We start from the raw sequence: 21,967 nt of genomic DNA on the forward strand, positions 1-21,967 counted from the left end.
ATAATTGAATTCTTGTAAGGAATTTTATTTTTCATAAAAATAATTGAATTCTTGCTGAAAAGTTTAATACTTATGAAAATAATTGAATTCTTTTGAGAAATTTCATAAAAATTGTATTGAAAATAATTTAATTCCTGCCAAGAATTTTATTATTTATAAAAATAATTGAATTTCGGCGAAGAATTTTATTTTTTGTAGAAATAATCAAATTCTTGTGAAGAATTTGATTAAAAAATTAAAAATAATTCTATTTCTGGCGAATAATTTTATTAAAATGTTTAAAAATACTTGAATTCTAGAGAGGATTTTTATTATTTATGAAAATAATTAAATTCTTTCAAGAAAATTGAGTAAAATTGTATTTAAAAATAATTGAATTCCTGAGAAGAATAAATTTTATTATTATTGAAAATAATATTTAATTCTTGCGAAGAATTTTATCCCTAATTCTAATAAATGAAAATAAAAAATTTGACTCAAAGTTTCCATTGAATAAAAAATGGAGGCGTGGAAAGGATAAGGGAATTAAATTGAATATGGTAGGGAGTTTTAAAAATACGTTTAGAATTATTTCGCTCAACATGTAACAGACTAATTGTTTAAGTAAGTTTCTAGGTCCTGCGAAACTGCGATACCAAAACTTTCTCGTTAACTTCTCTTCGCAAATGCACATTCTGCTCGCTCTAAAGCTACAATAATTGCCATCTACCTCCTGCTTTTTAAACGCCATTAAATCTTGAATACACAACAATTCTGGTAATGACTCCCAAGTTTAGTGAATAATTGGAGAAATACCATTTCTGTTCGACAATGAATAAGTAGAAAATTGTACATACTGTTGCACTCAACCATCATTTTCAATTTTCCAAGGAGCAAATATATTTCAAGTTTTACACTGAAAATCTTCTCTTCTCCTTTCAAAATACTTTATGGAAAGAGTAATCGTATAACTTATTTCGAATTTTGAATTCAATTGTTTCTGTATTTCTATTCGTCTTTATAAGAAGAAATTGGAAAATATTTTTTATCCCTTTAATATAAAAAATATTTTTATTTTTGATGATTTTTCTATTCAAATAAGATTTCAAATTTTTTAATTCATGTATTCAAAATAAATAAATTCTTATTAATAATTTTATCATTATTTTTTAAATTTAATTCGCTCGCGAAATTTTGTAAAAATTATATTGAAAATAATTGAATTCCTCCAAAGAATTTTATTATTACTGAAAATAAGATTCGAATTCTTTTCAAGAATTTTATTTAACTTTTCAAAAATAATTAAATTCTTTTGAAGAACTGTTTTTAATTTTTTTAAAATAATGTAGTTTTTATAATACATACCTATTAATTAAAAATTTTGAAAATAATTAATTTTTACGAAAAATTTCCTTTAAAGATTTAAAAATAATCGTGTTTATTAATAATTGTAATCTGGGTCTTCAAAATAAATTTAATTCACAATTAATAAAAAGTAGCCTAGCCACAACCGATAATCAGCACGAGATGAAAAATTATTTTTTGGGCGAACTTTATATTTTGTTTATTAACAATTGTTAATAAAAATATTATTTATTATTATTAATTTGCTAGAACAATAATTTTTATTAAAATTTTTGAATAAATATTCTATTTTTGAAGAAATTGCATAAAAATTGTACTAAAACTAATTTAATTCTTGTACAGAATTTAACTAAAATTTTTATAAATACCTAATTGAATTTTTTCGGTAAAACTTTACTAAAATTTTTACAATTAATTAAATTTTTTCGAGAAATTTTTTTAATTATATTGAAAGTAATTGAATTTCAATGGAGAATTTTATCATTTACAAAAATAATTGAATTTCTGCAAAGAATTTTATTTCGGACGATTATTATTGTTCATGAAAATAATTGAATTCTTGCAAAGAATTTTATTTTTCATAGAAATAATTGAATTCTTGGGAAGAATTTTATTATTTATGAAAATAATTGAATTCTTATGAAGAATTTTATTAAAATTGTATTGAAAATAATTAAATTGCTGTCAAGAATTTTATTATTTATAAAAATAATTAAATTTCTGCAAAGAATTTTATTTTTTATAGAAATAATTGAATTCGATTGTAAATAATTTTATTCACAGATTTGAAAATAATTGAATTGTTGCAAAGAATTTTATATCAATAAATTCAAATAATTTATTTGAAAATAATTTAATTCCTGCTAAGAATTTTATTATTTTCTAGAAATAATTGAATTCTTGAAAAGAATTTTATTAAAAACTTAAAAATAATTCAATTTCTTCGAAAAATTGTATCAATATTTCAAAATAATTGAATTCTTGGGAGGATTTTTATTATTTATGAAAATAATTGAATTTCTGCAAAGAATTTTATTTCGGACGATTATTATTGTTCATGAAAATAATTGAATTCTTGCAAAGAATTTTATTTTTCATAGAAATAATTGAATTCTTGGGAAGAATTTTATTATTTATGAAAATAATTGAATTCTTATGAAGAATTTTATTAAAATTGTATTGAAAATAATTAAATTGCTGTCAAGAATTTTATTATTTATAAAAATAATTAAATTTCTGCAAAGAATTTTATTTTTTATAGAAATAATTGAATTCGATTGTAAATAATTTTATTCACAGATTTGAAAATAATTGAATTGTTGCAAAGAATTTTTTATCAATAAATTCAAATAATTTATTTGAAAATAATTTAATTCCTGCTAAGAATTTTATTATTTTCTAGAAATAATTGAATTCTTGAAAAGAATTTTATTAAAAACTTAAAAATAATTCAATTTCTTCGAAAAATTGTATCAATATTTCAAAATAATTGAATTCTTGGGAGGATTTTTATTATTTATGAAAATAATTGAATTTCTGCAAAGAATTTTATTTCGGACGATTATTATTGTTCATGAAAATAATTGAATTCTTGCAAAGAATTTTATTTTTCATAGAAATAATTGAATTCTTGGGAAGAATTTTATTATTTATGAAAATAATTGAATTCTTATGAAGAATTTTATTAAAATTGTATTGAAAATAATTAAATTGCTGTCAAGAATTTTATTATTTATAAAAATAATTAAATTTCTGCAAAGAATTTTATTTTTTATAGAAATAATTGAATTCGATTGTAAATAATTTTATTCACAGATTTGAAAATAATTGAATTGTTGCAAAGAATTTTTTATCAATAAATTCAAATAATTTATTTGAAAATAATTTAATTCCTGCTAAGAATTTTATTATTTTCTAGAAATAATTGAATTCTTGAAAAGAATTTTATTAAAAACTTAAAAATAATTCAATTTCTTCGAAAAATTGTATCAATATTTCAAAATAATTGAATTCTTGGGAGGATTTTTATTATTTATGAAAATAATTGAATTTCTGCAAAGAATTTTATTTCGGACGATTATTATTGTTCATGAAAATAATTGAATTCTTGCAAAGAATTTTATTTTTCATAGAAATAATTGAATTCTTGGGAAGAATTTTATTATTTATGAAAATAATTGAATTCTTATGAAGAATTTTATTAAAATTGTATTGAAAATAATTAAATTGCTGTCAAGAATTTTATTATTTATAAAAATAATTAAATTTCTGCAAAGAATTTTATTTTTTATAGAAATAATTGAATTCGATTGTAAATAATTTTATTCACAGATTTGAAAATAATTGAATTGTTGCAAAGAATTTTTTATCAATAAATTCAAATAATTTATTTGAAAATAATTTAATTCCTGCTAAGAATTTTATTATTTTCTAGAAATAATTGAATTCTTGAAAAGAATTTTATTAAAAACTTAAAAATAATTCAATTTCTTCGAAAAATTGTATCAATATTTCAAAATAATTGAATTCTTGGGAGGATTTTTATTATTTATGAAAATAATTGAATTCTTGGGAGGATTTTTATTATCTATGAAAATAATTGAATTCTTGGGAGGATTTTTATTATCTATGAAAAATAATTGAATTCTTGGGAGGATTTTTATTATTTATGAAAATAATTGAATTCTTGTAAGGAATTTTATTTTTAATAGATATAATTGAATTATTGCGAAGAATTGTAATATTTATGAAAATAATTGAATTCTTTTGAGAACTTTTATAAAAATTGTATTCAAAATAATTAAATTACTGACAAGAATTTTATTATTCATATAAAAATAATTGAATTCCGACGAAAAATTTCATTTTTTCAGAAATAATTGAATTCTTGAGAATAATTTTATTAAAATATTAAAAATAATTCAATTTCTTTGAAAAATGTTATCAAAATTATAAAAAATAATTGAATTCTTGTAAAGGATTTTATTTTTCATAGAAATAATTGAATTATTGCGAAGAATTTTATTATTTATGAAAATAATTGAATTTTTGCGAAGAATTTTATTCAACTTTTTAAATTATTTGAATTCTTTTAAAAATTTTATCAAAAAATTTGAAATTAATAATTGTATAGTTAAGAAGAATTTCATTAAAAATTTTAATATAATATAATAATTAATTAGTTAATAATTGAATTTTAAAAATTTTTTAATTTGATATTTTTCGAAATACATTGATTTGTATTTGAAAATAAAAAAGTTTGTAATTTGCTTAACAACAATAAACAGGAAACTTCGTTGCGCGCGTTATATTTACTATAGTAATAATTAAAATTAATAATTTTTTAATTATAAAAAAATACTTGGACTTACCTCATGGGTTTGAAAAGTGCCTGTGTATCGTTCCCGTAATTAATGATCAATTTCAACTGCGTTCCACCGCTTTTCTCATCTGTAAATTTATTTAAAACCAAAAGTTTATTTTCCATGAAAAAAATTAAAATATTTTCTTTTTGTTTTATTTTCGTATCTATTTTTTTATAGTAAAATATTAAATATATTTTCTAAATTTGAATTAGTAAAAATGTTTACTAATTCTAATTAGTGACTTTTTGCTTTTGAATTAGTAGATTTTACTCGTTTCTACTAATTTAATAGTAAAATTTACTAATTCAAAAGCAAAAAATCAGTGACTAATTAAAATTCAGAGAGTATAAATTTGAATAGTAAAATAATTTTGAGTGCAATTATACATGTGTTATTATGCAATAATATATGATGTTATGCGTGTAATAAAATATGTTGTAATCAAAGAGAATTAACCGTTGAAGAATTAACGGGTTCCAAGTTTGCGGGTTTAATATACGCTTCACAAGTATCAAGCTGGTTCTCTGAGAGAGCAAGGCGCTTAGGAGATACACTCCGGAAATTCTATTTACTGTGTTCACTATCATCGGACAAACTATCTTCCCAAGCTCCCATTGTAGCTTCTGTTTCGAATACAAGGAAGCGATATTTAATTATTGAGCGTCTCGAATTGGATCGACTTTTGTCATTTTCAATTGTGGGATAAGATCAAAGACAAAGTTTCTTTTTTCCTCTTCAAATTCAACATTTTAATATATTTTTTATTCAATAAATTTCAAATTAACATAAATCTATTAATTTAATGTAAAATATTTTTTTATTACTGCGAGTTATTTTTTTGAAAGAAAAAAAATTTTCCACAAAATAATGAAAAATTAATAAATTAAATTAATTTAATTAATCGTAATACAGTATGAAATTCTTTTTTTTTATGAATTGATGGCAAAATATAAAAAAAATTCTTTTGAATTATTTCTTCTTGTGATGAGATTTTTAACAATTTATGATAACATTTTTTATATAATTTTATGTTTAACTTAGGAGAACGTATATTGAAAAATATATTATGAATAAAATAATGAATGAATGAAAAAATAATCAAGTTTCCGGTAGATGCATGTAATGCATTTTCTATTTCTTTGAATAATTAATTTTCCAAAACTTGAATATTTAGATTTCCTCTATACTAATTAAAAATTGATGAATTTACTTATAAGCTTTTGTCTATGAAACAGATAAATCTTTGATGAAATCAAAATATTTAATTCACAAAGTTGTTTGAAATGACCAATTTCCCAGTGTATTTATTAATTTTAACGAAAGCCGATTATCACAAAACTAATATATTACAATCAATATAATAAATTATTCCTGTTTTTTTATTCCAGTACTTTTTTCAACTTTAATATTTTATTTCCCTTATTATTTTTTTTTATTATTTTATTTCTTTCATAATTTTTTTTTCTTTTTTTAAAATTTATTATTTGTGTCTTTTATTCCCTCTTTTTTCTCTTATCTTTGTCATTGTTATTAATTAATTTTTCGTTAAATCATAAAGTTTCAATAAAAATTTTAATAAAAAGATTGAATAAAAAGATTCAATAAAAGATTCAATAAAAATTGCGTTTAATTCAATTGTAAATTAAATTAAGTTTAAAAAAAAATTTAATTTAATTCAATTTTAGTTGGCTACATATTTTTTGGTTAAAAAAATTTTTTTTCCTGTGTAAGTAAATCGAGAGGGAAAAAAATATACTTTGACGCGAATTATTTTCGTGTTATTCTATAATGCATATTTAAAATGTAAGTGAAAAAAGGAGAATAATGCTTCGAATAATGAATTCGTACACTGATCCTGTGTGCATCGTTAAGAATTAGTACACGTTTCGTCACGAATTGCATGAGAAATTTAATAAAAGTGCACGTACTATCCGAGGCTTACCATCCATTATTTTTGCGAGGCGAAAAATTCTTAGCACGAGTCACGCGCTACTAGCTTTAGTGAAAATTTATTACACCCCTCATCATCATTGTTACAAACATTTTCCATTTAAAGCACCAAAAAAAAAGGAAGAAAATTTCACTAATTAATTTCAAGAACATGTTGAATTCAATCAAAACTTGTAATGCTAATAATCCCACGCACAATACCGCAAAATGTGAAAATAAATTAATAAATTAAATTAAAAAAATATTTAATAAAATTAATTAATTTAAGAAAATAAAATTTAAAAAAATATATTTATTTTTTTGTTTAAGGTAATATATAATATTTTTGTGTTAACATTCAATACATTTATTATTATTTTTCTATAGGAATTAAGATTATAAAAAAATTTAAATTTAAACCTTTTGAAATTCATTAAATTTTTGGAATACATATTATTATAAAACTTGAAGATACCGATCATTCCGAGTCGAAGATTCGGAGTGATCGCTATCTTCATGTTTTCTAATAATTTAAATTTCGATAAAATTTAAAAAAAAAATTTAAATTATTTACAAAAATTTTATTAAAATCCTTTACAAGAATTCAATTATTTAAAAAAATGTAATAAAATTCATTGTAAGAATTAAATTATTTCCATAAATTAATAATAAAATTGTTCATGGGATTTCAATCATTTTTAATACAATTTTAAATAAATTCCTCGAAAAATGTAATTATTTTCAAAAATTTTCTGCAAGAATTCAATTACATTTCACAAATAATGAAATTCTTCGACAAAATTCAAATATTTTTAAAACCCACTATGTATTTTAATAAAATTTTTCAAAAGAATTTAATTATTTAAAAAAATGTAATAAAATCCATCGCAAGAATTCAATTATTTTTACAAGTAATAAAATTTTGTATATGAATTCAATTCTTTAAAAGAAATGTAATAAAAATTCGTTGCAAGATTTCAATTATTTTCCTAAAAAATAAAATTCGGCACAGGATTTCAATTATTTTCTTTTTCATACAATTTTTAGTAAATTTTTCGAAAAAAGTAATTAATTTCAAAAATTTTTATTAAAATTCTTTGAAAGAAATGAATGTACAATTATCAATTATTTTTAATAATTTTTGCAAACGTTTCTAGAGAATTATCAAAATTTATTTGTTTAAAATTCAATTTTACGAAATTTTGATTAATCAGAAATTCTTCAATTAAATATTTAGAAAATAAAGACTTGAAATAAATTTTAAAAAAAAATTCAAATATACAATTAATTCTAAAATTTCACGCTATAATGCTTTTAATATTCAATTATTTAAAAAGAATTTTTTTTAACTTCATGGCAAAATTTCAATTATTTTCAAAATCTACTTTTTTAATAAAAATTCTCAAAAAGAATTCAATTATTTAAAAAAATGTAATAAAATTCGTTGTAAAAATTCAATTACTATCATAAATAATAAAACTTTAGCAACAAATTTTTAAATAATTGAATTTTTCGACGAGTTTTAATAAAATTTTTAAGAATAATTCGGTTAAAATTGTATTAAAATATTAAAAATAATTGAAATTCTATGATGAGTTTTATTATTCATGAAGATAATTGAATCTCTGTAAAACAATTTTATTATTTTTGAAAATAATTGAAATTTTGCAATTAATTTTATTATTTATGAAAATAATTGAATCTCTGTAAAAAAATGTTATTATTTATGAAAATAATTGAATTATTGCGAAAAAATTTATAAAAAAATTTGTAAATAGTTGAATTCCTGTTAAATTTTTATTATTTATAAAAATAATTGAATTTTGGAGAAGAATTTTATTATTTTTAGAAATAATTGAAATTTTGAATTGAATTTAAAAAATTTTTTGAACATAATTGAATTTCTGCAAACAGTTGTAACTTCTCTAAAATTCAAATTTTTTTAGTGTTTTTAACTAAAATTCTTCTATAAATCCATTATTTTTATTAATTAATCAAATATATATTAAAAAATTAAATAAAACTAATTATGAATTTTTCAAATTTCATTTTTTCCAGTACTTTAATAAAAATCCCTGACTTTTCCCCGATTTTCCTGAATTTCCTGACCTGCGGGAACCCTGAATAATAAAAAATAAAAAAGCAAATGAAAAATAATTTATAAAAAATTAAATTAAAAAATAAATTAAAAAATAAATTATAAATTAAATTATTAAAATAAATTAATTAAAAAAAGAACAATATACATGTAAAATTATACCTGTTTGTCGAAAACATAACAGTATTGCAGAAAACCGGCAATTATGACCAATAATAAAAATATAAAGCTTCCTGCATTCATGAGGAAGAAATACTCTAAATAATTAGTGGCATTTAGAATTTTCTTTTAAAATAATATACGTTGCTGAATGATAATTATTATGTGTAGCATAATTACGTGTAATGAATTGTATGGAAAAAAGTAAAGTAAATCTAATAATAATAAAAAACTATTACATTGGTTTGGATTCTTAGTAATTATAATAATTAATTTATGTTAGCACTGAAAATGTAAATAGACTTTTATGTAAGTTTTCTAATGGTTAATAATTACAGTATTAAAATTATTTCACTTTAATAATACTTATTTCAATAAATATTTGTTTACTATATTGAAAGGCAATAAATTCATCATGCAATCGATAGTAATTAATTAATTAATTAATTAATACTTCCTCTATGAGAAAGTAAAAAATGTATTTAGTTAATAACAAAGGCGACTTACCAACATGATAAATTTGATTTTTCGCCAAATCCTCTACCAATTTGTCCACAAATTCTGAATCCTCTGGATACATCTCATATTTACTGATGTGCCAGTGAAACAGGTGGAGATTACTCATGTTTTTCCTGTAAATAAATGTTTATAATTAGTTGTACTATTTGACGTCGATTGTAAATAATTATTTTATCGATAAGTAAATATCAATTATAAAATTTTTACTAGAGAAAAAAAAATATTTTTACTGTGTTACTAAAAAAAAAATTACTGAAGTTTTTACTAAAATATTTATAAATTTTTTTCATTTTGTAAAAAAACGTTTTTTGGACATAACTTAAAAAAATGTTAGGACACTTATAAATCTTTTTCTTTAGTTTTGTAGAGTTTTTTCAGACGCATCTTTTGAGCCCTAATTGAACATTTTTTGTCCATATTAACCGGAGATATTAAACTTTTAAAAATCTAAAATTTTGAAAAATAAGACTTCTATAAAAATTTTTTTAAATTATGTAAAAGTAACTTAAAAAAAATGTTACCAACTTGAAGAGCATTAAAAAACGCTTCGATTGACCTATTTTTTAACCTGATTCGGGCAAAAATTATGAAATTATTGGTATTTGAAAAATCCAAAATTGTGGAAAATATCATTTTTTTAACATTCTTGTTTATTAATTTATGTGTAATAATTAACCATTATTATCATTTTATAGAATATATAAAAACACATTTTTTAGACCAAGATTTAATGATTTTTAACCCTTTTATAAAAAGTAATTCTTATATTTCAATTATTATTATTTCTATGAGGAAGCAAAGTGTTCATGAAATGAACACCAAAATTATAAAAATGTACAACTTGGCAGCGGTTTTTTTAAATATAGAAGTGAAAAAAAATTAAAAGAATAAAAGTGAAAAATTTCTAAATTATTCTACGTGAATTTATTACTATTTTATTTTTAAAGCGATTTCGAGGAGGTAAAAAAGAAAAGTTGGGGGTACGATGTCGTTTGTTTGAATTTGCTGTATTTTCAAGTAAGAAAATCCTATCTATCGGCCTAGGATATCCCTTAAGTTCTTGGATAAAAGTAAAGGAGACCACGAAATCGGGAAAGAGCCCCTCCATGCATTTTAAAAGTGTGAATTACGATGGGGTTCATTGCATTGAAATGGCGATTTCTCAAGATCGCATGACCCGACATTTCCAGCTCGATTTTCCTGTATACCTATACCAACCATCCTTTACAGCTGCTACTTTTCAACAGTTAACTCCTATCTAAATTTTTTCCCACTATTTTTTTTAAAAAACTGAAATTTTTAACGATTTCTCAAAATGGGAACTAAGACTATATCTATATCTTCATGATATTTTTTTATATTGCAGATTTTCAGAGGTTGTCTATTTTCTGAAATAATGAATATTTTCTCAAAACTTGTCACGTAATTATCGGGAGTTAGTAAATGGAAAAATTCTCAAATTTCCTTGAAAAATGCTATATACTCTCGACCCGAGAGTATAGCGTATATAAGGACAATAAATTATATTTGTAATTAATTCAACGTAGGGCGATCCAACGAATTAATTTGTGCGCGATGCATATTATATAGAGGGAGGAGGACACTTGGGGCATAATTCATGTCAGAGGCATGAGAGAAGAACCTATATGTACACACCATGATACTTAACAAGTCCTGCTGGACCTAAGGACCAAGTTCTTCTTCTTCTCCTCTCTCTCTCTCTCTCTCTCTGTCTCCTTTTCTTCAGGATAATTCGCAAAGATTTAGTGTCGACTCGTGAAGTGGTTAGTATGCAACCCATACGAGCCAGGTCGCCTATCGTGTGTCACCATCTTCACTCTCTGAAGATTGTGTGTGAAAAGAAAGGAGAAATTTCCCAGCCAATTGCTTGTAGATGATGTAAACCAAGAAAATGATGCACGTGCTTCAATATATAAATGCCGAAAAAAATACCTATGACTATTATTCTATACTACCGAAGTAGTCAACTTCTTCAAACTCTTATATTTTTTTTCAACTGGGCCATACAATTTTTATTTTCATCAAAATTAAATTAAAGTCAAATTAAAGCTACGAATTATATTTAGAAACAAAAAATATCATTACAATTGATATTTGAAAAGCTGTCTTTTCAAATATTAATTGTAATGATATTTTTTGTTTCTAAATAATTATCAAGAAATAAGTTACAATGGATTTCTAATTTTTCTATCCAAATGGATTTTAGGAAAAATATTTATAAAAAACTTTTTCGAGAGGGATTTGTGTCTGATTAAAATGCCAATCTGTGAAAACGTTCGACTCTCTTCCGTAGTTGTCTCTTTCGTTTGGTTCTCACACGCGGCTTATCGATATATCCGGTACAGTGTGTTTCAAATAAAATTTTACTTTTTCGTTAAATAAATCATTAACTTCAGCTTACCGAAAATCGACAACTGTTTCGAAACATCAGTTTGTGGAACTAAAAGTACAATTGTTGAGTACAACAACAAAAAAAAAGGAAATTTCTGCGCGTCAAATTTTAATTCAAGTTTACACTCACAATCACTAACAAGAAAAAAAAGAGGTGTAAAAATTTTCAAATTAATTGACGAATCAGTAAATTTTTACTAAAACAATAAAAATTAAAAAAAACGTGGCTAACATAACAATTTACGAAAAAAAAAATCCAGTCGAAAAAGTCAATCCCCAGAATATTTTATGAATCGTAGAAATGATGACCATTAAAAGAACAGACTTCGCACTCGATAATTAATTTTAAAAAAGTGGCAAAAAGTAGCTTTCAAACTAAAAAACGTAGTAAAATATTAGCTATCGAAAAATTAAACTTGACGACCAAAAAAAAACTCGTTTTAGAAACTTTATAAAACTGCCAAAAATTACATTTTATATTTTATTTTCCTCACTTTTTCCTAATTTTCATAAAAAATATTTACTTCTTTCTTATCCTACTGCTAATAAATTGAATTCCTGCAAAGAATTTTATTATTCATGAAATAATTTAAATATTAAAAATAATTTAATTCTTGCGAAGAATTTTATAGAAATTTTTAAATAATTAATTTATTTCGACTAATTTTATGCAAATTCTAATTTAAATATTTGAATTCCTGAGAAATTTTTATTATCCATGAATTCTTACGAAGATTTTTACACAAAATTTTTTTAATAATTAAATTCTGTTTGGAAATTTTATGAAAATAGTAGATATTGAAAATCATTGAATTGCGAAAAGTTCTTAAAAATAATTAAATTTTACAAAGAATTTTATTAAAATTTTTGACAATAATTAAATGTCTGTGTGGTATTTTATTAATTTTTTTTTAAATAATTGAATTCGTAGAAAACATTTTATTCTTTATGAAAATAATTGAATTCTTGCGAACGATTTTATTAGAATTTTTTAAAATAATTTAATTTCCAAGAAGAAATTTATTACTTTTAAAAATAATTTAATTCTTGTGATGAACATTGTTATTAATGAAAATAATTGAATTTTGCAAAGAATTTTATTAAAATGCTTCAAAATAATTGAATTTTCGGGAATAATTTTGTTCTTTATCTTTAATAATCGAATTCTTTCGAAGAATTATTTACGTAACTAATTGAATTCTTAGAAAGAATTTTATTTAAATCTAAAAGAATAATTGAATTATTTCAAAAAAATTTAATTAAAATTGTAATTAATACAATTGATTTTTTTCGAACAATTTTTTTGAAATATTTGAAAATAATTGAATTCCTGGGCAAACTTCTAATATTTCTGTAAATAATTGAATTCTTCCAAAGAATTTAAAAAAAACAATTTTTTAAATAATTGATTTCATCGAGGAATTGAAATAAAATTTTTAAGAATAATTACATTTTTTCAGCAATTCCTGTAAAATTGTATTAAAAATAATTGAAATTCAGCGATGAGTTTTATTATTTATGATAATAATTGAATTCATCCGTAGAATTTTATCAAAAATGTTTTAAAAAATTGAATTTCCATGAAAAATGTTATTATTAGTAAAAGTAATTGAATTATTATGAAGAATTGAAATAAAATTTTGTTTGATAATTGATTTTTTTGAAAATGTTTTTCTAGATTAAGTGAAATCCGGTGAAAATTTTATTATTTATGAAAATAATTGATTTTGGATGAATTTTGTTATATTTTTTTGAATAATTGAATTCTTTTGCGAAATTTTATGAGAATACTGAATTTTGGAAATAATTGAATTTCGAATATTTTATGAAAATAATTGAATAGGATAAAGAATTTGATTATAATTTTTGAGAATAGTTTTTTGATTTCTAGTATTAGCGAATTTAAAGTAGTGGAAATTCTAAAACAACAGAAATAGTAGCTTTTAGTAAATAATTAAATTCAGTGAATTTTAGTAAATCAAATTGAGACAATTTTCTCTCCGTTTATCGAAGAAAACGAATCATCTCTAATAACCCCAATAATATTAAAATCTAAAAATAAAATATCCGATAAAATTTTCAAGAACGGATCCAAATTTAAAATTCACATCAAAATTACAATGTTAATTTTGAAGAATAATTTTCAGACTGCTTTATTAATGAAGGAGAGAGTGAGAGAAGGTATAACCTTAACGTTATCAAGTTATTGAGAGTCTACAGAGAAGCCAAATATTATTAGATATTTAACGGTGCAGTCTAGACTTGAAAATGTTCCAAAAGGATAATTGGAAACAGTTACACACATTTCGCATATATATAGAGCTATGATCCTTATGGTCTGATTAAAATTAGAGAATGTTAACTGACAATGACATCGGGGGGAGAACAAAATTCTCTGTTCTGCTTCTCGAAATAGGAGAGTCGATTTGTCGTAGGCTGCTAAAATTTACATATACGTTTACATATAGCCTACAAGCATCGGCACGAAAGGACGACGTACCGTATGTTCGTATAGGATTTGTGCGTGGTTAGTCGAACCGGTTCCAATCAAGCGACACTCCACTCACTCTGTATATACATGCCTGATGGCTGTCAATTATTCAAAAGCCGAAAATTTCGCGTTTAAAACTACGCCACACAATTTTACTTTTTTTTTTTTTAAACAGAATAATTTTAACAATGAATTTTTGGAAAGTTCAATTAAACTTCAATTAATGATTAAAAAAAAAATTGTTGATTAATTTAAATATTTTTTTTCTATAAATATTTTTGGTATTCGTAAATTCTTCAATTAAATATAAATTAGAAAATAGAAACTTCAAATAATATAAAAAAAATTCAATTAAAGTTTTCCAAAAAAATTAATTTCAAAATTCAATTATTTTTAAAAATTCACACCATAAGGCTTTTAATAATCAATTATTATCTAAAATTTTAACTGAAATTCATTTTTAAATAAATTTCTATCAGAAAATCCTACAAGAATTCAATTATTTAAATACAAAAATCAAATAATTAATTGAAGAATTGAATGCTTCTTAATATTCAATTCTCATAAAGAATTTTATGAACAAATTTTTAAATAATTGAATTCTCTCCACGAATTTTAATAGGATTTTTAAGAATAATTGAATTCTTTGCAGGAATTCAATTAAAATTGTACTAAAAATAATTGAATTTTTTGTGAGAAAAATTTTGCGATTTATAAAGATAATTGAAATGTTAGCGAGATTTTTTTTTCAAATTTCTGTAAATAATTGAATTTCTGCGAAGAATTTTATTACCAACTTTTGTAGACAACTAAATTCTTGTGATGAATTCTTTTGTTATTTATGAAAATAATTGCTTTTTGCAATGAATTTTATTAAAATTCCTGAAAATAATTGAATTTCTGGGAAAATTTTTGTTATATATCAAGATAATTGAATTTTTTCGAAGAATTTCGTTAACATTTTTGAAATAATATTGAATATACATATATTAAAGAATTCAACTTATTTTAAAAGAATTTAAATAAAAATTTTTCAAAAAAAAATCATTAAATAATTTTTAAGTAATAATTTAATGTTAGTTCTTGAAAATTTAAGTTATTTCAAAAGAAATTATTGTCAAAAATAGAAAAAAATTGAAGGTTTTGTATTAGAGTTCGTGGCAACTGGCAATAATTTGTAATGTTTCTAAAATTAAATTTTTTTTCGTGTTTTTAACTAAAATTCTTCTTTAATTGCATTATTTTTAATAATTTTTAAAAAATTTCTTTGAGAATTTTCAAATTCATTTGTTTACAATTCAATTAAACAAAATTTTAATTACTCGTAAATTCTTTAATTAAATTTATATTAGAAAATAAAAACTTCGTACAATTTAAAAAAAATCCGCAATTAAACTTTTTTAAAAAATTTAATTTCACAGAATTGTTATTTAAAAATATGAAAAATTCAGATTTTCAATGATTTTAATTTGAAACCTTTTCAAAATTCTACTAAAATTCAATTATTCCATTTTTCTTAAAATTGAATTCTCATAAAGAATTTTATTAATAAATTTTTCAATAATTTAATTCTTTTGACGAATTTTAATAAAAGTTTTAAGAATAATTACACTTTTCGAGGAATTCTATTAAAATTGTACTAAAAATAATTGAAATTCTGCATTGAATTTTTTATTTTTATGTAATGAATTGAATTCCTAAAAAGAATTTTATTTACGAAAATAATTGAATTATTTAGAAGAAAATAAAAAATTTGTAGAGAATGCAGTTCTTGTGAAATTTTTATTATTTTATAAAAATATAATTAAATGTTTGCGTAGAATTTTATTAAATTTTTTTTAAATTAATTGAATTCTTTTGGAAAATTTCATTAAAATAGTAGATATTAAAAATCATTGAATAGAGGAAAATTTTTGAAAATAATTGAAATTTGGCCAAGAATTTTATTAAATTTTTTTTGAAAATAATTGAATTTCGGAGAAGAATTTTATTATTTCTAAAAATAATTGAAATTTTTACGAGAATTTTCTAAAAATTTTTGAACAAAATTGAATTTTCGAATAGAATTTTATTACTTTTAATAATAATTAAATTTCTCGAATTTGTTGTAATTTCTCTGAAATGAGTGAAATATTTTTTCGGTTTTAAGAAAATTATATTCGGTTTCAATGTGGTTAAAATTGTCAAACAAATTTTCTTAAGGGTTGCTGAATAATTTTGTTGGAACAATCGAATTTATAGATAATTGTTTGCGTTCTCAATTAATTTTTAATCAAGTTTGAATATACATTGATTCTGGCAAACCAAAATATTCAGTGTATTTGCGCACTGAATCAAAATTTACATCGAGCTTAGATTTAGAATTCAGGTTTCAATTCCTTCGGGACAATTTTCCAGGACAAATATAATTATGTCAAAAGTAATTTCTATTATTCTGATTAGATGAAAATAGAAATCAAAAACCAAAAACCAAAGTTAAAAAATAAAATTAGATAATTAATAATAATAATAATAATAATAATAATAATAATAATAATAATAATAATAATAAATATATAAATAATAATAAAGAATAAAATACCAAATTACAAACCGCAAATAAATTATAGTTGATTTTAATACATTGATTGAATCAAAAATATATTTTTTGATTCACAACTTTTCTCTGCGATTTTATTCTGATGAAATAAATATTAAAACGTACAGTAAAATAAAAAAAAATTATTCGAAAAGGAATCGACGTCAGGCCGATAGAAAGAGACAGAGTGTACGTAACTTCCCCTCTTCTTTCTCTCTCTAGCGACGCATGCGTATAAAAATGCCAATGGGTGCGAGTGGCGCAAGCGCAGTTACTTTTCGTGAAGGTCGCGCATGCGTTAACTTGAGAGACAAGGATAAAAGGGGGACGTTGAGTACACTAGCTGACTCTTTTTATCAACCTGATGTTTTTTCATTCGTCCGCTCGTCTGAGACAAAATAAAGAAAATAAAAAGAGACAGAATAAAGAAAAAAAATAGAATCAAACAAAGTTAAAAAAATAGAGAAAATAGAAAGAGACAAAATGCAGAAATTAAAAAATACAAAGAAACAAAATAAAAAATACAAAGAAACAAAATAAAAAATAGAAAGAAACAAAACACAGAAAATAAATATAGAAAGAGACAAAATAAAGAATATAAAGAGACAGAATAAAGAAAATAAAAAGAGACAAAATACAGAAATTAAAAAATACAGAGAAGCAAAATAAAAAATAGAAAGAGACAAAGTACAGAAATTAAAAAATACAAAGAAATAAAATAAAAAATAGAAAGAGACAAAACACAGAAAATAAAAAATAGAAAGAGACAAAACACAGAAATTAAAAAATAGAAAGAAACAGAATAAAAAAAGGTGAAAATAGAAAAAGACAAAAAATAGAAAGAAAGTAAATAAAAAATCGAAAATGCGGCGATAAATTTATGAGTTAAAGAGAATCCTTACCATAAATCTAACAAGGAGACAGGAGAGTTTTCCGAGTAAGTGAGGTAAGGGAATATATATATATATTGTATATGAGCTTGTAAGTATAATGCGTATTCGCGGTCCTGCCGATTAATTCACACAACAGTTTGCCAAATCCTGAAGGTCCGCATACGGGCACACACACGCCAGTGACATAATTGCAAGACTAATCCCAGAGTTTACCTACCACCAAGTTTAATACCGGCAATGCATGCATCCAGGCGCATATTAAATGTGGCTATACAAAACAATATAAACACCTGCGTGGACCACTATTCCTCTACATATATAGAAAGCAGCCAAGACAGATAGTCACTGAAACTAGCTTTATAAATGAGTCCACTGAAAAGCTAATTCTCTGTTTCTCTACAGAGTAAATCAGCGGTTAATTAAAGAATACTATACAAACACAGACTGTACATGTGGAAAAATAAATCTGACTATAAACGGGAAATACAACATCCTTTTGGCAAATAGAAAAATTTTCTGTTTGAACCCTTTTTTTTTCTCTAATCCTCTTTTTTTATGTTTTTTACAGCTTTTTCGAAATGTAGTTTCAATTTTTTTTCTATTATGTAAATAGAAATTTTTATTAATTTCTAAAAGTTAAATTAAAAATATTAAAATAAAAAATATTAAATTCCTTCTTTTTTACTTGTTTATATTTCAATATTTTAATATTTTTTCTATTATATGAAAATAGAAATTTTTATTAGTTTTTAAAAGTTAAATTAAAAATATTAAATTCCTTCTTTTTTACTTTTTTACATTTCAATATTTTAATATTTTTTCTATTATGAAAGTAGAAATTTTTATTTGTTTTTAAAAGTTAAATTAGAAATATTAAAATAAAAAATAATAATTTTCAAAATAATTGAATTTTTGCAATAATTTGTAATTTCTCCAAAATAAAATTTTTTTTAGTGTTTTTAACTAAAATTCTTCTATAAATTTATTATTTTTAATGATTTTTAAAAAAGTTTAATTAATTTCAAATAAAATTGAAATCAACTTTTAAAAAAAAAATTAATTCCTCGACAGAATTGTTAGTTAAAAGTATGAAAAATTAAAATTTTTTAAGATTTTAACATGAAACCTTTTTAAAATTCAATTTTTTCTAAAATAAATAAAATATTCTAAAATTATTTCTAAATTAGAAATATTAAAATGAAAAATGATAAATTTCTAATGTTTACTTTTTCATATAGATTTTTTACAGTTCTATATTTACATTTCTATATAAAAATAGAAATTTTCATTAATTAATTTTAAATAGAAATATTAAAAAAAGTATAAAATTCCTCCTGTTTTTCTTTAATATTAAATACAGTTTTTTTTAAACTATATTTACATTTAAAATTCAAATTTTCATTTATTATTCCAAGTTAAAAATATTAATCAGATAAAATTACAAACATTGAACATTCATTGAAATACATTGTTACGTTCAAAATAAATATGAAATTCGATCGAACAAAATATTTGAGTGTCAAATTATTTGACGAGATAAAATAATTTTCTTCTTGTCAATCATAATTTGTGAGAATAAAAATATAATTACGTTCGGAAAAACGATTTTATTTACCGGATGTAAATTTACTTCTTCAGAAGGTACATATCCATATATATGACAACAGGTGTAATTTAATTAGTCAAAACTATTTTTAAAACAAAAAGCAGAAAAAAACACGCCTTTTTTAATAGAGAACTTTTTTCGGAATTCAATTCAATTTTTATAATTAAAAAACTAGGATGAATGGTATCTGTAAACTAATTAATTAAAAACACTCCGAATTTAATTAACATTGTCAGTTGAATTCAAACTTAGAAGAAAAATATGTACCTTCATCTATGAAATAAAAATAATTCACTAGAAAAAAATGTGGTTTCCATTTTTCTTTTTAAAAATACAACTACAATAGGGCTTTATTTATTTTTATAAATAAATATGTAAATAAAAATTTTAAATATTTATTTAAAAAAAAAGTGTTTTGTTTCTTTACGTGTTAAAAGAAAGTATACTCTAATTATTTTCTAGAAAAAATACTTTCCTGATTTTTATTGCAAAAACCAAAAGTGTCGGAACTTTCTATTCAGTTTTAGCAAATTTTTATATAATTTTGAAGAAAATTTTACTAATTTCCACTGTAATTTATTTTGAAAGGAGTAAAATTTCTTTTTTACTGAAATCTCATTCAGAAGGAGTAAATTTTACTAATTTTTACTCAAATTTATTTTAAAAGGAGTAAAATTAACTATTTAATATTTTTTACTACGATTTAGTTTCGAGATAGTAAAATTTGCTAATTTTTACTAAAAACCAATTTAGAAGGAGTAGAATTTACTAAATTTACTTGCATTAATTTCGGAAGGAATAAAATTTACTATTTATTAATTTTTACTAAAATTTAGTTCACTAGAAGTAAAATTTGCTAATTTTTACTAAAATCTAATTTATAGGGAGTAAAATTTATTACTAACTTTACAAATTTGCTAATTTTTACTAAAATCAAATTCATAAGAAATGGAATTTATTAAATTTACTTACATTAATTTTGGAAGGAATAAAATTTACTTTTTATTAATTTTTAATAAAATTTAGATCAGAAAGAGAAAAAATTTGCTGATTTTTATTAAAATCAAATTTTAAAGAAGTAAAATTTATCAATTTTTACTGAATTTTAATTGCAAACGAGTAAAATTGACTAATTTTCATTAAAATTAATTTTGGAAGGAATAAAATTTACTATTTATTAGTTTTTCTTAAAATTTAGTTCAGAAGTAAAATTTACTAATTTTTCCAAAAATTTAGTTCAGAAGGAGTAAAATTTAAAAATTTTTACTATGAATTCTAATTCAGAGGGAGTAAAATTTACCATTTTTTACTATGAATTCTAATTCAGAACGAGTAAAATTTACCAATTTTTACTATGAATTCGAATTCAAAAGGTGTAAAATTTACTAATTTTTACTCAAATTAATTTCAGGAGGAGTAAAATTTACAATTTATTAATTTTTACTAAAATTTAGTTCAAAAGAAATAAAATTTGCTAATTTTTACTAAAGTCTAATTTAGAGTAAATTAAATTTATTACTCTTTAATTAAAATTTACTTTTGAAAGAGTAAACTTATTCCAAAAATAGTAAAAATTTTCAAACAGTTTAAATTTTACTTTTGTAATTTATTTTTAGTAAAACTCACTATATATTTTTTGTGTAATCAAAGCAAATTAAATTTCTCATAATTTATGAAAACTGTTTAAATAATAAAAAAATTGAAATCTTATTTTTAGACGGAATCGGACAAAGTTAAACCGTATATTTTCGAATTTGTCACTCAAGTCAAAATTAAAGATTAAATGATTTCAAAAAAAGTGTAAAAAAAATTTGATACCACTTTTAACCATTGAAATTCAAAATTAAACAAAGATTAAAAATTCATGAAAATCAAAAATAATTCGACAAAAATAAACTTATTTTAATCTTTCTCGATCTTAGAAATTTCTAATCTTTATTATTAATGATTAATGATTAATGATTTAATGATTAAAATAGACAAAAGTAAAAGTAGTGACACTGTCATTTTTATAAAAAAATGTATAAGATAAAAAATAATTTTTATAAAAGATGCATAATTTTTATATAAAAAAAAATATTTTTTATAATTTTATTTTTATAAACGTAACATAAACATTTTTATAAGTAAAAAAATGTATAAGTTTCGGTAAATTATTTTTAAAGTAAAACTTAATTTAATTTAAATTTGAATAAATTAAATACCTAATTTATTTTAATTTAAATTAAGTAGAAAGAAATTTTAAATAATTTAAAAATAATTTTCAAAAACTTATACATTTTTTTTACTTATAAAAATATTTATGTTATGTTTTTATTGTTTACTTCTAAAAATTATATTAATTATAATTTTCTGTAAATATTTTTTAATTATCAACTACTTTTTGATAAAAAAGGAAATAAAGAAATATCGACAAGTTGGACTAACTTTTGATTCGACTGTCTGCCCGAATTCGAATATACACTATATATACCAGAGAAAAATAAAAATCTCATAAAAATAGATAGCTCCAGCAATGACAAATTTCCACAAGGGTGTAAAAATTTTAAATGTCACGTAACAAAATACATTTT

General features: G+C 21.3%; 1 protein-coding gene across 1 annotated transcript in view; it reads right to left on the bottom strand.

Moving 5' to 3' along the window:
- LOC122512775 (extracellular serine/threonine protein CG31145) overlaps window positions 1-21,967 on the bottom strand; it is a 119,394-nt gene that overhangs the window by 31,756 nt on the left and 65,671 nt on the right. Inside the window, exons 2-3 of the mRNA XM_043628832.1 lie at window positions 9,403-9,527; window positions 4,716-4,794 (exon numbers count right to left, since the gene is read on the bottom strand). Coding sequence (XP_043484767.1) covers window positions 4,716-4,794; window positions 9,403-9,527 — 204 coding nt within the window. The remainder of the gene's footprint in view (window positions 1-4,715; window positions 4,795-9,402; window positions 9,528-21,967) is intronic.

This window comes from Leptopilina heterotoma, unplaced genomic scaffold, assembly GCF_015476425.1.
Source record: "Leptopilina heterotoma isolate Lh14 unplaced genomic scaffold, ASM1547642v1 Lhet_128, whole genome shotgun sequence".
Lineage (NCBI taxonomy): Eukaryota > Metazoa > Arthropoda > Insecta > Hymenoptera > Figitidae > Leptopilina > Leptopilina heterotoma.